General features: G+C 42.3%; 1 protein-coding gene across 1 annotated transcript; it reads left to right on the top strand.

The window, feature by feature from the left end:
- Positions 1-2,395: 2,395 nt before the first annotated feature.
- acvr1ba (activin A receptor type 1Ba) lies at positions 2,396-15,862 on the top strand. Its single transcript, XM_034877027.1, has 9 exons — positions 2,396-2,621; positions 10,690-10,920; positions 11,019-11,276; positions 11,516-11,746; positions 11,985-12,152; positions 12,327-12,483; positions 12,880-13,004; positions 13,127-13,257; positions 13,648-15,862. Exons 1-9 carry the CDS (start codon positions 2,558-2,560, stop codon positions 13,771-13,773), a joined length of 1,491 nt encoding a protein of 496 aa, XP_034732918.1. The 5' UTR covers positions 2,396-2,557; the 3' UTR covers positions 13,774-15,862.
- Positions 15,863-16,170: the final 308 nt, after the last annotated feature.

Below are 16,170 nucleotides of genomic sequence, written 5' to 3'. Positions count from 1 at the left end.
TTCTGTCTGCCTGTTTGTTGAACAAACTCTAGAGAGATAATACTCCCTCAAAGCCCCAGTCTGTCTGGCCAGTCAGATGAAGCGCTGGTTATTTTTAACACCACATGGGGGTTGTTCATGTATCAGAGAGGCCAAACTCCCTCTCTGAGTGCAGAAGCCCATCTCACTTCTCCCTCTGCGTATTCTTTTTCACAGTGGGATCATTCCAACTGGCTCTTTGGAGACAGAGGGATTTGTTCAGCAGACAGCATAAACTGAAGAAATGTGGAGATAAATTGGACAGGGATGATAATGGACAGATATAAAGCCCCAGAGGACACTATGCAGACACAATTAGGCTTGAGGATAGATCAGTGAGAGTGCTAGCAAGAGGACGGTTGATAAAAGCAGACACAGATAAAGTCCCAAATGTACCTTGTTACAGCCTGCTTCACCTTTTCTTGAGCTACAATCTCGAGCAGTGGCAGTTGGTTGTGTAAGCAGGGAACAGACAGGTTGGGTCTCTAAGCTGAGAGAAAACCCTGGACGGATCTGGATCAAAAGAGCTTTTGCGATCTTTAGGTCCAGGATTATTTTACACTGTCTCACTACAAACTGCAAGCGGCTGTGACTTTATCAAAAGTCTGATACAGCATCTGATATGCGATCTAGCTCCCTATCTCCCCTCCTGAACATTTAATCTGTGTATCATTGTGTGTGTGTGTGTGTGTGTGTGTGTGTGTGTGTATGAAGATGTGTCAGACATTGTTGGGTGAACATACGGATGCTTGTTTTAATGTTTGTGTTTTTTAATGTTACCTGTTAACTGTCGGAGCAGTCGATGCAAGAACATTTTCTGTGTTAACAGACAATAAAGTTTTATCTTATCTTGTCTGACATAACATGGAAACAGGAAGGACCTTTGTCCAAACCACATTGATTTCACAGGTTTGATCCGGGGATAGGAAGTATAGATTAGACTGCTACAGTGCCCCAAAGCTAAAATATCAATAAGGGATTTGTGTGATAATTGACCAGTCATTAAATATGGATGGACAAATATGGATGGACAGTGTCATATCTGAGCCTAATACTGGTGCCAGGACAAATGCAGGAAGACCAATAATATGAGGCCTATCCACTCTTATCTCTGCTGCCTTCTAACCTGCATCCATGATAAAAGAAAAGGTGTCCTAGTGCTCACGTTACTTTACAGGACTTCTGAATGTCATTCCTGATTTTAAATATTAGCTTGAGAATAAGTTTAAGTTAGAGTCATGAGTTTGGTGACCAACCCTGTGTAAGCATTTTGACTGAACAATATGTTATCAGTCATTAAATGTGTTCACTATTTGTACCATTGTTTCAAAAATATCTTCATATAAGACTATTTTTATTATTTTAGATTTTCAATAAGGCAGCGGAAGTTGACTAGTTAGACCCAGTGTGTTCCCTGAATACATTTTTGTTTCTGGGTATACAGGGTTGGAACAATAGTCCTGTCTTGAGTAATAACCTCATTTAGGAATGCATATACTGAGCATAACCACGTTTACCCTAGAAGATTAAACCCATGTAACCACTTAATGTTGTTGCTGTTGATTCCATGCCTTGAAACCAATAATCAGATTGGGGGGGGGGGGGGGGGGGGGGGAACTGTATTAACCTAACACATATAGGTTGGCATTATCTTTAGGTCAAAAAAAATCTTTGTATAATCATAAAAACTAAACCAATAATGTAGAGTAGTAGTCATAATTTACTGTTCAATAAATACAAGGGGCTACTGAATGAAGGTAAAACAACAAAGATGTCATCTGATTATTTTCACCCCCTTTAACATTATCTGAATGAGTGCAACCCATTTCTTAGGTCATGAAAAGAAATACAAATACATTTTTCTGCTTCAAATAGACCATTCACCACCAGCACGTTTTTAAGAAATAACACTAAATCAGAAAGCCAAGAATAATCCAAACTGAATTTACCTAAAACATTTAGTCTGATAATCTTAGGGACATAAAAAGTTAAGTAGCCTACCGTAGGCTATTCTCTCTTACAGTTTTCACCTTTTTCATCATTTCGACATGAAGCCCCTTATTGTTTGTCATTTTTATGACAACAACATAACTTATCATTTGTTGTTTTATTTTGTCATTTGCAAAGAAAGAATGCAAACATTCTGGCATGTTTCATTTCAAACTAATTTTTAGTTCTTGTTTAAAAAGACATTGTGATTTAACATTTTCCGTAATAATAACAGTCAATTATTGAAAATAATGCATGAATGCATTATTGAAAATAATTTAAGACTTGAAGATTGTAATTCATCCAACATTTTTAACACACAGCCGTGACCTCGGTGGCAGAAGGGGACATACAGGAGGAAGCCCTCCCCTTTAAACATGCACGCACACACCCCTTTAAACACGTCACTCGCCAGGCTGGCTGGCTGGCTGGCTAGTGTTTGGCGGTGTGGTGTGTGCGGTCGGACTGTGGTTGTGTTTCAGGTCTGGTCGCGTTGATAACGAAATACTTTGGACTCATTTAACCGTGGAGAGATGGGAATTTTGAAGAAATGTCTCTGAAAGAAATTGCCCTAACACTGCTTGCCCTGTTCGGGTTAGTGGCAGTCGGTAATGGTAAGTTCCAACAGAGTACCTCTCCGGCTTTTGTCTCGATGTGTTTTCCTGGACTGGGCATCGCCTGTTGTCGCTCATCGTCATGGCGCTCTGTGTCGGGAATTTGGCTAACCGTGTCTCGCTAGCGACGACATGAAAACCAACCGAACCAACGCTGCTTGTTTGTTTGTGGTTGATTAAGACTTTTGTCGACTGACTAAAACCCTACATGTGAATGGTCGTTTATTGAACAAGGAGCAAGTAGCTAAACCACAACAACAACAACATGGTGGTGCTGTTTGTTTCGAGGCGCCAGCTAGCATTGACTAGCTAACTGGATAATAAACTGTTTAAAGTTGAACACAAACTATAATGGTGCTTTGTTTGTGAGCTTCAATGCTTAATTAAAATTATTTTTATTATGGCTTATAGGTGCACCAAGTGGCTGATAAGTCTACAGTTGACTGAGGTTGTTAAGTTATCTGTTGCTGTTATGCTAACAATATTTTCAAAATAATGTCATGGTATCACTGTAAATTGCTTGGACACAACACTGCAATGATAGCGGACTGTTAAACCTGTGCAATGTGGTCAGTTTTGTGCACTGGATAGAGCAGAAACGAGTCGCTGAATGAAGGCCTAACCTACTTTGTGCATGAAATGTGTTTTTGAGAGTAAACACTGGCAGCTCTTCCATTGGTGTCCATTTGTAAGGACTGAAAAGGCTGCTTAGTGGCCTCCGGCAGAAAGTGAATGCTGGCATAGGGTGACAACAGCCGTGTATTCAGCTATTCCAGACAGAAGTCAGGGTTGAAGTCTGGGTTCATTGTGATGGAAATGTGGCAAGTGGGGTCTTTTGAGGCGCCAGTTATGGGGCTGCTTCGGTCTGAATGTTCCCCGTCTGCTGGGGCAGCTGATGCCCAGCTCCACAACACAGCCTCAGTTGGCCATATATGTTGTTCTAAACTTATTTGCCTCTGCAGCATGTCTACTCATCTTGAGCTTTACTCGAAAAACCACACTTTTACATTAGGATTTCATATATTTTAAACTGAGACACAAGCATGTTGTGGGTTACGCAAGCCTCCAATTTGTTTTTGCCATTTGTCCTACCTTGTTGCAACTTGCCGCTTGCCACTTACCTGATAAACTTAATAATAAAAAGACAACTCTGTGTGCCAGGATAAATATCCTGACAGCTTTAAACTATTGAATCATCCTTCCAAGAATTGTATAAATATTCCTTCCCCACTAAGTCTAGATAAGGGTCCAGTGCGCCAAGGTTTCTATGCCAGAAAGATTATTACACCTAAGTGATCAGTTTGTTTGACTGGGTTACTCCAATATTAGCAGTGGTGTGTGTGTGTGTGTGTGTGTGTGGCCTGAGCAGACAGGGGGTGATGATGGGTTTGTCCAGATGGCGAGGTCTGCCGTTTAAGGGACCCACAAGTCTGTCTGGAGTCATGGTTTCACACCATATAATGGATTCCACCATGTAAGAACTGAAACCAGACAAACCTGAAAGTAGCTGCGCAAGAGTGGATTCCAGGCCTGTGGCAAGGGTAGTATGTTTCTGTGAGAATACTCTTTACTCACAGGCTTGATGTATCTGTCACATGTTGACTTTGTAAGGATTAGGAATCACTAGTTTATGGGCATTACATGCCTTTTGTGACGCAGTCTGCCTGGGTGCATTAAACACAGTAGCAATGTGATATGGGCACTGTCAACTACACTGCCGTGAGGTAGGGCGCGTCCCTCTCTTTCTGCTTTCCTCCCACTTACCTATTCTCTATCTCTGTCATACAAAAGGCCTGGTGCTTTTTCAGAATTTTATCTACTCTATTATCTGTGGTCCCACTTCTGCTTTAACTTACTCACTGCCACCCATAGGGCGCTGAATCAAGCTTTAGATTGGGATGTGTTTTCCCCCCTCTAGGGTTAAAGGAAGGCCTTTGGTTAGATGAGCTCCTGCTCTTGAACTCTGCACTCCATTGTGATTGGAAACCGAAAAGTCCCTACGTCTCAACTGCCTGTGCAGAGCTAAACTCTGCTAAAGGTGCTGTTTAATGTCAAATTTGATGTTAATGAGTTAATGCGGAGTAAGCATGAGCTAGTCAGATTGGAACATGTGTGCACCTGCCCATTAGATCAGAGCCTAGGGAAGGTACGGAGATAGGTTGGAACTTATTGGGTTCAAAGGTGTGCTTCTGTAAAGAGAAAAGTGTGGACAGGGGAGGGGGTGGTCCTATTTTCAAGCTTGAAAAGGAGAAAGCTGTTCTGTTTTTTCCTAAATTTGCAGCAGTTGTCAAGGCCTGTTTGATAGGATCCCTGCAAATACATTCTGATTAAATTAGGTTGCACGTCCTCTGTATAAATTGTCAGATTATTCCCTGGTCCGGACAAATCGTCCTTTTACAAACCAGTGTTCATCAACAGTTCCTATAATGTGGCACTGAGCCAGTCACTGTCCAGTTAGGTCTGGGGAGGGGTTTAGTTTTCCCTCCATAATGACCAGTGTCTGTAATGACCTCCGTTGGTCCGGAGGCACAGGTCCTAATTGCTACAGCAGACAGCGTAGCCTCAGACTGACCCAGCTCCACCATTACTGATGCTGGACCACAAGGGATTACTACCACCGCAGAGGCAGCATGTTTACATTTGGTTGCCCACTTCTCCATTCTGTTATTTTACTCTCGGCACGCTGACTTTGTTTAAAGGGGATGTGTAGTGTCATGTGTCGTTGGTAAAAATCTGCTGTTTGTGTCATACCTTAAATGAACTTAGAGAGATGTTCTTTTCACAGTGCACGCAGACTGGCCCGGTAGCTATGTGAGTTCATGTCTATAGGACAGAACCTGACACCCATCCTCCATTACATGTCTCTTTGAAGAAGTGTTTGATTTGTTTTTTGGCTGTTGTTGGAATGTAGATTAGACATGCTGTGCCTCGTAATCTACTGCTTGAAGGTGTGTCTACTGAGTGGTGTGATCCAGCGAAAGGCAGCTGGTAGGAAATCATTTGCCTGGGAATAGAGTGTGAAAGTAGATTATTTAACTAGTGCTTGAAGTAGAATTCAAACTTCTATCTCTCACCTTTCTCGGGCCTCCATGTTAACACTGGCTTAAACAGAAGAGTGTGTTTCACTTGGCAGTTAAGAAATCACCTTTGCAATACATTCCAATATTCAAAGTTGCTCCTTTTGAGTTGGAAATGTTTTTTCTCTTTAATTGCAGTGTATAATTTCAATATTAAACCAAGCACAAGTCATTGGGACTTTCCCTGTGTATTTCCTGTGCCAACACCGCGTTACGGTCAGACTATTTGATGACCAGAACAAGTTGTTTTGGTTTTAGAACATAATCTCATACGCAATGTATGCAAAATAACGGGAGCTAATCATTGTTTGTTTTTCCCATACATGCCATTGCTATATACAATATAAAGTTTTTTGTCATAGATGGTATTCATGAACTCTTTCTCAGTGTTTTTTTTGTGAAAAATATTTGTGTTGTATTTGGTTCTTAAAATGCATGCGTCTCCAAAAGAAATTAGATTTTAGTAAAAGACGGAGGAAACTGAGTAAGAGAGTTTCAGCACTGATGCTAAATTTCAGATAACTTATGAGAAATACATACATGTTTTTCTCTGACATAGAAGCCAAAGTTCTCAAATATGTAATGTCTAAACACAGCAAACACAAAAGAACCTGCCTAAAAAATGTCGGTTTTAAGTCAGGAAATATTTGATCAGCCTGTGGTTATTTTGGTCTGTAACAAAACATTGTTGAGGTTTAATACCCAGCTCTAAACAATTGTAGAAAGACAGACAGAAAAAGGAGTAATTGTTAAGTCTCTGGTCTGCTAATACTTAGAAGGGGTATTAACCTCAAATCACATGGCAGATGCATTGGCTCACCATACTGCAACATGCTGGGGCATTGTAAACGCAACATTGACCAGTTTGGGAGTTCGGGCAGCAGCATAAAGTCCAAAGTGAGCCTTTGCTTACACTTTGAAAACATTCAGTGCAGCAGACGACAGACAGGATGGGATGTAGCCTAGAGGGTAGTGGTTAGTAGAGATAGTAGTAGCAGCCTCAGCCCCAGAGACTTCACTCTAGAATCAGATCAGTAATCTGACCCTGAGATGCAGACAAAGGTAATGACTTTCCTCCTTCCCCTAGCATTGATCTTCTCTCTCTCTCTCTCTCTCTCTCTCTCTCTCTCTCTCTCTCTCTCTCTCTCTCTCTCTGTGTTTGTGTCTGTGTGTCTTGATCAGTTCTCAGTCTGGTATCTGTATGGATCTAATTTCATTCAGCCAGTGCATTTTGGTAATGGTGCTCTTCTCCCCATACACACACACACACACACACACACACGTGCGTACCGACCGTCTCTGTCTGCGTTGCTTAGCTCCCAGAAACCCACTGCCCGGCGCCAAGCACACGTAATTTCCACCGACTTTATCATCTTACCAGACTAGAAAGTGTTTTGACTGGGTTGCTCTGCATGAGTAGCTCACATATATACACATGCATACACACAATGAAGGTTAATGTGTAAAGGTGTTTGGATTGGGACTATACTGTGGTTTTCAGTTGGGTCCAAGTTAAGGCGATGCTGGATATGGCAACAATGTTTAATTAATCCCTTCCTCTCTGTGTCAGCCATTTCCTGTCTCAACATGAACGGAATGATACAAACTTCACACACTCGCAGCTTAAAGCAGTTGCTCTCTGGGCTGTGTTCTCCCTTTTTCACTATTCTCTTCTCCTGTTATTTACCCCCTCCCGTTTTATTTAAAGTCTAGACTGGGTTTTAATGACAGTCGCAGCTGGTCACTTGGGCAGACCCCAACCGCAGCTGGGGGCCCCTGTAAATCCCGCTCGTTACCCCCTCTGCTCCCTCCCCTTCATATTGTTCTGACCAGTTTGGGACCAGCCCCCATCCTGTCTGGCCCGGGGCAGCCCCCAAACATCGGGGCATTTACTGTTAGCCCTGGTCTGTTCCCTGCGCGCCACCCATCCCCCCTTGCTGCTCCACGCAGAAGTGTGCTCCCCCACTCTGCTCTTTGTTTGTGCAGGGCCAGTCCAATCCCTCCTCATGTCGTCTTAATCTCCACACAAAGGACCAGTGTAAAGACCACCAATTATGTGGATACAAGAGCAAAGTTCACTTAAAAACCGCATAGACCCGGCCTCAACTCGGATCCATGTGTATTTAGGCTTGATATTATTCCTTCAAGTCTAGTTTAGGAACACTTACAGCTCTGAATCCAGTGAGTTACGCAGAGCACTGTGCAAACAACACAGCATTTCAGTAAATGTGAAGGGCCAGGCGTACTTTTTTTGACATTGTTTGAATTAGTTATGTACAAGTGCCCTCCCTGTCTTGCTTGACCTTCATTTTCAACTTACATTTTCATTACTTTTGAAAGTCTTGGTTTCACATTGTGCCATCTTTTATCAAATGTTGTTAAGAACATGGTGATACTGCATTCTGTGATATCACAGTGATTTGTCAGCCGGTAGATAGATTTCTATAGAGGTTTCCCTTTAATATTTCTGGTTGTAATGGGCAATATTGCAAATCTGTGAGCAGCACTTTTTTGGGGCAGTATTGGATTTTTGCTTTAACCTTGATTGGTTTGGTATTTAAGGAACTGGATTTCTTATTATCTCTATCAATGCATAAAATGTCATTCTTTAATAGATCTTTGCCATATGGGCCGCCCATGGTGTTGATGCTGTTTTTTGTGGAAGCAGGCTACATATGGTATATTCACAAGGTAGCCTTTAACGAAAGGGAAGACTTGCCACAAATCAAACTCTTGGTAGACCACAAACCAACCATGGCGTGCATGCGCGTGTGTGTGCGTGCATGTTCAGCCATGTTTGGTTTTCTTTCTGAGCTTCTGTGTGTAAGTCTGTGTACCATGTGTCTTACCACACACAGTCTTCATGATGGATGTGCCTGTTTTGTTCAGATCATGCTGTTCTTATCAGATTGCTGTTGTTAATTTGTTGCTGTATATTGGAGCAATGTTCCGGTCGTAAGAACTATTTTATAGCCTTCAGTCTGATTCTCATGAGAAAAACTAAGGACATTAAATCTACAACAGTGCAACTATAAGGCTAGTCATCTCAAAACAATTGTGTGTGTGTTGGTTTTTTTTCTTTTTCAAATGTCACCTTTACTTTAAGGATTGATCAATCCAATTGGCTCCTATCTGGACTCACTAGCTGATTTATTTAACTGAACCAGTAAACATGAGACCTTGGAAGAAGGGACTCAAGTTGTCTGTTAGTTTGACGATGGATAACAAACGTCGTCAAGCTTTCTAACCTACAGCTGTTACTCTTGTCATCTGTTTTATTTGGTTAAAGTATTTGCTCCATTAATGTTGCAGATTAGCATGATGTGGCCCACGGCTTGTTTTTCTCTCTTTATCAGGTCCAGCCTGCTTAGCCTCTGTGTAATCTGGAGGAAATTCCGTCTGCATGCGAACTGTGGTGAATTTGGACACACTCCACCAATAGTTCCTGCCACTTTCCCACTCACCTCCTGGAGAGGAACACACACACACACACAAAGACTAAACAGATGAGAATTATTACTGAAACAAGTATTACACATTTTCCATTACTGTCAGTGGAAAGCAAAGACACATCATCGTACATGCAAAAAATGCTCCCCCACAGAAAACAACCACCAAAAGTTCATTTAGGGGAAACCACTCCTATGACATCAGGGTTTGTGGTTTGGGCCACTTGGATTCTACATGCTGATGGCGCAATCAGTGTAGTCATTTGGACTTTTTAAAAAAAGAAAAGGGAAAAAAGAAGTCCACAAAAGCCTAATCGTGTGACAACTCATTTTGTTCAAGAATGCGTTCAAATCTGCTGACACCTTTTGACAGAGACAAAAGTTGGTACAAACACGGAGATCAGTGAGCTCATGTGGTCAAAGAAACCCTTAGGATAAGAAACCATGGATTAGTGGAACCTCGCCACTCTTGAAATCTTGTCTTTCCTGTGGGCCAGAAATAGTTAGTGGTCCAACTGCTACTGAGCCTCTTGTGTTTTTTTTTTTTGTGTTTTTTTAAGGAAGAACAAGGATTGAAATTCCTCTCTGCTTTGGGTCTCGTCCTGTTTTGTTATTGGTACGACAATTGTGTCTTCGCCAAGTCCACAGCGTTTATTCCTGAGTGGTCTAGCGTTTGTTTTCTGATCAAGGATCACCTCTTCACCTGACTTACGGACTTGTTGTCAGTCATACAGTTTGTCTTTTATCACTGACGGGGTTTAGTTGAGCTAAGCTGCTTCAGTGTGTTTTTTTCCAAGTGAAAACTAGTCCCACAATCATCCAGCCTTGCCTGGTCCTGCTTTGCACTTTGTTTGGTCGTAGAGAACCTTGGAAGAAGCCTTTTGTGCTGACCCTACTCTAATGAGAAGCATGTGTGCTATGACTCAAAATCACATTTCCCTCTGAATCTAATCAGTTTGCTGTTTCTTGCTCTCTGGATTGCCCAACCAACTCTGGTTCTGTTTTTAGACGTGGCAGATTTGTGCGTTCTTGCTGGCGGCGACGGGTTCCATTGCGTTACCTTTAATAGGTCCCCGCGCAGAAGTGTGCTGTATTTAATAAAACTCCTGTCTCATTACCTTATACAGTGGCAGTTCTCTGTGTCAGTGTGGGAGAGACAGAGGAGAGGAATGAAGCAGAATGCTGCATTGGGGATTTGGCAGAAGCCCTCTTCCCTTGTTGGGTTTCACTTTGTCTGTCCCACTGGGCAGGTCTGTCTCCACCCTGAGTGTTTGGGTTCTTCTGCAGTGAAGGATCTAATTTCAGGGCTGCCAGGCCTGTCTGGCGGCCGCTCCTCAACTCCAAGCTCTGAATGTGCATTTCACAAAAAGCCTACATCTGAATGGGACCCACTCTCCTTAGATCATGTGTTGAAACAAGGTGTTAGCCTGCCCCCTGCTGGACTTATTGGAGAAGTGAATCATTTTTTGTTTGTTTGTGCTTTTTCATGGCTCTATCTGATAAATTGGTATTTACTCAACTCCCTTCTGTCCTTTCCCACAGCTCTACGTTGCAACTGCACAAACTGTGAGAAGACTGGCTATGAGTGTGAAACAGATGGCGCCTGCATGGCCTCTACATACTTTAACCAGGGGAAGGAGCAACATGTACGCATCTGCATCGACCGGGACAACCTGGTCCCCCCTGGACAACCTTTCTACTGTCTGAGCGCTGAAGGCCTGCTCAACACCCATTGCTGCTATGTAGATTACTGTAACAGTATTGAAGTCCCTGGTAAGGCATCAAACAACCAAACTCTTTCAGTTCCACAGAGGCGCTGTTTTAATTGAAAGTAACCACCTCTGCTTCTCTGTTTTGTTTTGCCCTCCTAGTCCCAACAAAAGAGGACTGGTCAGGCTCAGCGAGCTCCTGGGGGCCGGTGGAGCTGGTGGCGGTCATCGCAGGGCCAGTGTTCCTTCTCTGTGTGCTGCTTATGGTCGGCGTTTTCCTGTTCCAGCATCACCAGAGGGCCTATAGCCACAGGCAGAGGCTGGAGGTAGAGGACCCATCATGTGACCATCTGTACTTGGCCAAGGACAAGACTCTTCAGGACCTCATCTATGACATGTCCACCTCCGGGTCAGGCTCTGGTCAGTACAAGCTGCCCACCTGATGTGGCGTCTAAAGTCGTGAAAAAGAAGTTTGGTTTTGGAAAACCAATTTTCTTAAACATGTCTTTCCTTTTTAGCGAGAACAGTATTCCATTTGTCATTTTATAAATATCGAAATGAATGATTATTCAACTAGGCACCTTGATCCCAACCTGACCTAGAATCTACAGGGAATGTTGGCTAATGTTTTGTTTTATTCTCACTACTGCCCCCTTCAGGTTTGCCCCTGTTTGTGCAGCGGACGGTGGCTCGGACCATCGTGCTGCAGGAGATAATAGGAAAGGGTCGTTTCGGTGAGGTGTGGAGAGGGAAGTGGAGGGGAGGAGATGTGGCGGTGAAGATCTTCTCATCCAGAGAGGAGCGCTCCTGGTTCAGAGAGGCTGAGATCTACCAGACAATCATGCTGCGGCACGAAAACATCCTGGGATTCATTGCCGCAGACAATAAAGGTGAGGAAGATTGTGGACTGTCTGAAAACCACTCATGTAATAAGAAAAGTCCTCTCAAAGCTAAATGAAAATGAGGTACAGATGGTTAAAAGGATCCATATTTTTTTAATTCGTGAATGTCCCGAAATTCTACTACCCAGTTTTGATTTAAGCAAAGGATCCATTATCTCACTGAAATAGAATTCCGTGTACATAGTCCTACATGTAAATTGTGTTTTTCGTGTGTGCTTTCTTTCAGACAATGGTACATGGACTCAGCTGTGGCTGGTGTCAGACTATCATGAGCACGGCTCTCTTTTTGACTACCTGAACCGCTACTCTGTCACCATCGAGGGCATGATCAAACTGGCACTGTCAGCAGCCAGCGGCCTAGCACACCTACACATGGAGATCCTCGGCACTCAGGGTAGGATGAACTTTCGCGTTGAAGTGCAGCACAAAATTAATATAATAAATAAACAAATAAAAACACAGCAGGGACATGAGAGTGCACAAGTGTAATGTACATTAAGCCAGCATGTGGCTATTTCTGCTGAGCGCTTGATGCAAACAAATTGATGTGATGTCTGTTCTCCTGCAGGTAAGCCTGGCATTGCTCACCGTGACCTCAAGTCTAAAAATATCCTGGTTAAGAAGAACGGCATGTGTGCCATAGCTGACCTCGGCCTGGCGGTCCGCCATGAGTCAATCACGGACACAATCGATATAGCACCGAACCAGCGCGTGGGCACTAAGAGGTAAATGTTACCATACATATTCACTTAAAAGCACACAAATGGAGATCTACATTAGGGATATTTAAGGCTAAGTCTGGCTGAAAATAAAATGTATTATTATTATTATTCTGAAGGAAATAAATGACTTTGAAAAGTCCCTTTTTATTTTTTGTAGATTAGCCAAATTGGCAAATTAGCTTGAACTCTTTCTGAAAAGCCTAGTGATGGATGTTTATTTGTGCTGATATAATGGCCTTTAAAATATAAGACCTTTTGACCAGAGACATGTATTATTATCCCAAAACTTAACAATTTGTATTCCTTGAACCTTACTGAATAAGAAAATGGAAAAAAGCCTGATGATGGTTTACTCAGTCAGATAAACATTGTCATTGGTGCTTTTGTGTCTACCTTCAGGTACATGGCTCCAGAAGTCCTGGACGAGACCATCAACATGAAACACTTTGATTCCTTCAAGTGTGCTGACATTTACGCGCTGGGCCTTGTGTACTGGGAGATTGCACGTCGCTGCAATGCAGGAGGTACGTCCACAAACAGCAGTTGATGAAAAAAAAAATGTTTGTTTTTTAAATAAATGAATCAGTTTAATGTCTAACAGGTGCATGAAGCCACAAACTGAGAGCTTCCTCATTGTGTACTGCAGGTATCCACGAGGAGTACCAGCTGCCCTACTACGACCTCGTGCCCTCTGACCCCTCCATAGAAGAGATGAGGAAGGTGGTGTGTGACCAGAAACTGAGGCCCAATGTGCCCAACTGGTGGCAAAGCTACGAGGTATTTCACACTATATATACTATATACCAACAGCTGACTGGTTTCTAAAAATACATTCAGTGGCTGCATAGAAAGGCAGTTGGACAGTACAGGACACTCTTGACTTAATGGAGCTGTCCCCTTAAATTGTAATGAATCCATTTTTTTCTTATTTCAAATTGTAGTGCTTTTGTTTCCTGATCAGACTGCATTTAAAGGAAATATTTATGAAATGATACACAAAACATTTAAATTGCTTCCATTAGATTTAATTGTGCCATGGTTGAGAACAGTTATAATTATTGTGGTCATTGTGATGCCAGCTTTAATAGTAGGTGTGAGTGTTTGAAATGTTTTGGATTACAGTTTTTATATATGTTTTTGTATATGTTTGTAATGTCTTTCCTGCAGTCACTGCGTGTGATGGGAAAGATCATGAGGGAGTGCTGGTATGCCAATGGAGCAGCCAGACTGACAGCACTGCGCATCAAGAAGACCCTGTCTCAGCTCAGTGTGGAAGAGGACGTCAAGATGTGAGCGGCGAAAAGGCGTGCTGGAGACGCGCAACCCGACCACACTCCCATAGGAAACGAACACTAAAGACGGACTGCAAATGAAAACCCTGCCAGTTTTAAAGCCACACTCCAAGTTGTGACGAGGCCTACCTCACCTTTTTAGCCAAAACTACTGAGAATCACCCTTCCCCTTGTGACTTTTTCTCTCGCCCCGCCTCCCTTTCCTTGTGTCTCCTCCCTGTTCCCTTCAACCTCCCCTTCTTCATGGGCCGCAACACCACAGCACCACCACTGTTAATATCATCCCACCTAACCTTTTTCTGTTTTCATTTCCCATGGCAGGAATTACTACTATTGTACAGTGACAGGATTATTGTTACCTCTCTGAAATATGTCGGACTAACCTTGCCCAGAAGAATCGCGTGCGTGCGTGCGTGCGTGCGTGTGTCAAATTTTCTATCTCCTTAGACACTAAGATGTCCTTTTGGTGTAGGCTGTAGCTTATTAGACAAATCCAGTGATCAGACGGTTGGTAATTAAGCATGAACAGCCAGATTTTGTCTTTTAATCCCTCACTTGATTATCATTTAAACAGAAACTAGTTGCACTCAACTGTAGCTTCCTCATCATGTGTGACACCTGCAGGTATCACATAACGGATGTGGTCCAGTCCTGGTGTTAGTTTGAAATTTGGCAGGGATATTGTTTGGTTGATTGATGGTTTTACTTTTATTTATTTGTCAATAGTTTTTATTTCATATTGATGCAACACTGTGAGATGAGATGTGACAAGCCAGAGTCCACTATGATATGAATTTAATGTTGTAGTTCAGTCCAAGTCTTCACGATCTTTCAGATGTTTGTTTAAGGGGTTGCATTCTTTCTAAAAAGATACCAAGCGCAAATATGGATGTTGCCATAACCCCCCGTTGGTGATAGGCGATGACATACATACATTAGCAAATAAGAGGCGAATGAAAAATGCTGTTTTTTTTTTTTTTAATATATATATTTTTGTGTTTTGTGTAAAGACACTCATGATGGGTGTTTTCCTTTGACGTTGACCTTAGACACTACTGATGATGGGTACATATGATTTGTTTATAAAACAAGCATATATTTTTGTTTTCCTTTTTTATGCCACAAGCAGCAGTGGGACATCTGAACAGTGATTTTTGCTGGAATGGTACTTTCAGAAGTCTGCTTTGCTCTGTCTGCATGGTATCTAACTGTGCCCGGAAATAGACTTGTCATCTGCTGGAATTTAGTTTTAACATGCTCCTCTCATGCCAATTTGGTTGGTACTACTGATCCCAAATAATTTTGCTGCAACCTTTTTAATGTATATTTGTTGGAACTTGTGAGTTCTTTTCAGAGTTCAGTAATTCTGTTTTACATACTGTATGTCCTCTGGGGTGACATCTCTTTCTCGTTGACACTGGAATATTAAGGAGCAGCGGAGGAGGTTGGCCGCTGACCGTTCACACACAGGGAACACATGGTTAGAAAAACTGACATGCTGGGAAGTGAAACTGCATGTTTTCATTCTACTTTGTCTGCAGTTTTGAGTCTGTCTGCAGACAAAACTATGAAAGTATTACACTGGCATTTGTCACTGTTGGGCTCTGCACTGTTATGTCCACACAGACTTAAGTTAATGTTAGTTTTGTCATCACTTGATCCAGAATCCATGTGTCATGTTCGTATCCATTTTGCATGCTGTCTCAAACACTGGGTCCTCTGCACTGAGGTAGATGAACTTAAGACATGTCTTTTCCCTCTTCCTACCTGTCTTCTTTCTTTCTTTTTATTCGGGTCGTCTGCTGTGTATCCCAGAAATGTTGCTGCTACTGTTAACATGGGTGGAAATTCAGCGACAGATCGGAGATGGAGAGCTGGGAGGGAAAATAGGGAGATGGCTGTCAGTTGAACCAAAATTGTCAAAACACTCCTGTCCATGTTTGGTTTGTTGCCATGGGTATATGAGCATAAGACATCCTGTTCATTAGTAATACTTTTAAATTTCATCGTGCAAATCTTTTCATAATTAGTTGAAAAGTGTATATATAGATGATATACAATAAATTCCTCTTTTTCTTATGTGTCTTCAACTGTGGTGCTCATTCAAGAGGTCATGCAGTGTTTTCATTGTCAACAACTACTCCAGTTAGAGATAAGGGTAAGATTAACAAACAACCAATGTTTAGGATTAAGGACAAGTTTGCATATTTTCAAGTCTGTCTTAAAACAACAGGTGTTGCTTTCTGTATTCGTTCCTCCTGTTCATTCTGGCGATTAAAGGGGTTTAGCATCAATCACATACTAAGTCTTCTGGTAGCTATGCCAAGAGAAATCTCAATCATTCCTAATCTTGCAGAGACGGAGAGCGTGTGTGTGTGCGTGTGTGTGTGTGTGTGTG

The sequence above is a fragment of the Etheostoma cragini genome, chromosome 7 (genome assembly GCF_013103735.1).
Source record: "Etheostoma cragini isolate CJK2018 chromosome 7, CSU_Ecrag_1.0, whole genome shotgun sequence".
Taxonomy (NCBI): Eukaryota; Metazoa; Chordata; class Actinopteri; order Perciformes; family Percidae; genus Etheostoma; species Etheostoma cragini.
The sequence above is the reverse complement of the archived record's forward strand: the minus strand, read 5'-3'. Positions and strand labels throughout refer to the sequence as shown.

Excerpts from the sequence above, each read along its gene's own strand:
- acvr1ba (XM_034877027.1), top strand. The coding sequence starts at position 2,558 with ATGTCTCTGAAAGAAATTGCCCTAACACTGCTTGCCCTGTTCGGGTTA. Across the intron at positions 12,153-12,326 it reads GGAGATCCTCGGCACTCAGG|GTAAGCCTGGCATTGCTCAC; the intron begins GTAGGATGAACT and ends GTTCTCCTGCAG. Across the intron at positions 13,258-13,647 it reads ACTGGTGGCAAAGCTACGAG|TCACTGCGTGTGATGGGAAA; the intron begins GTATTTCACACT and ends TCTTTCCTGCAG.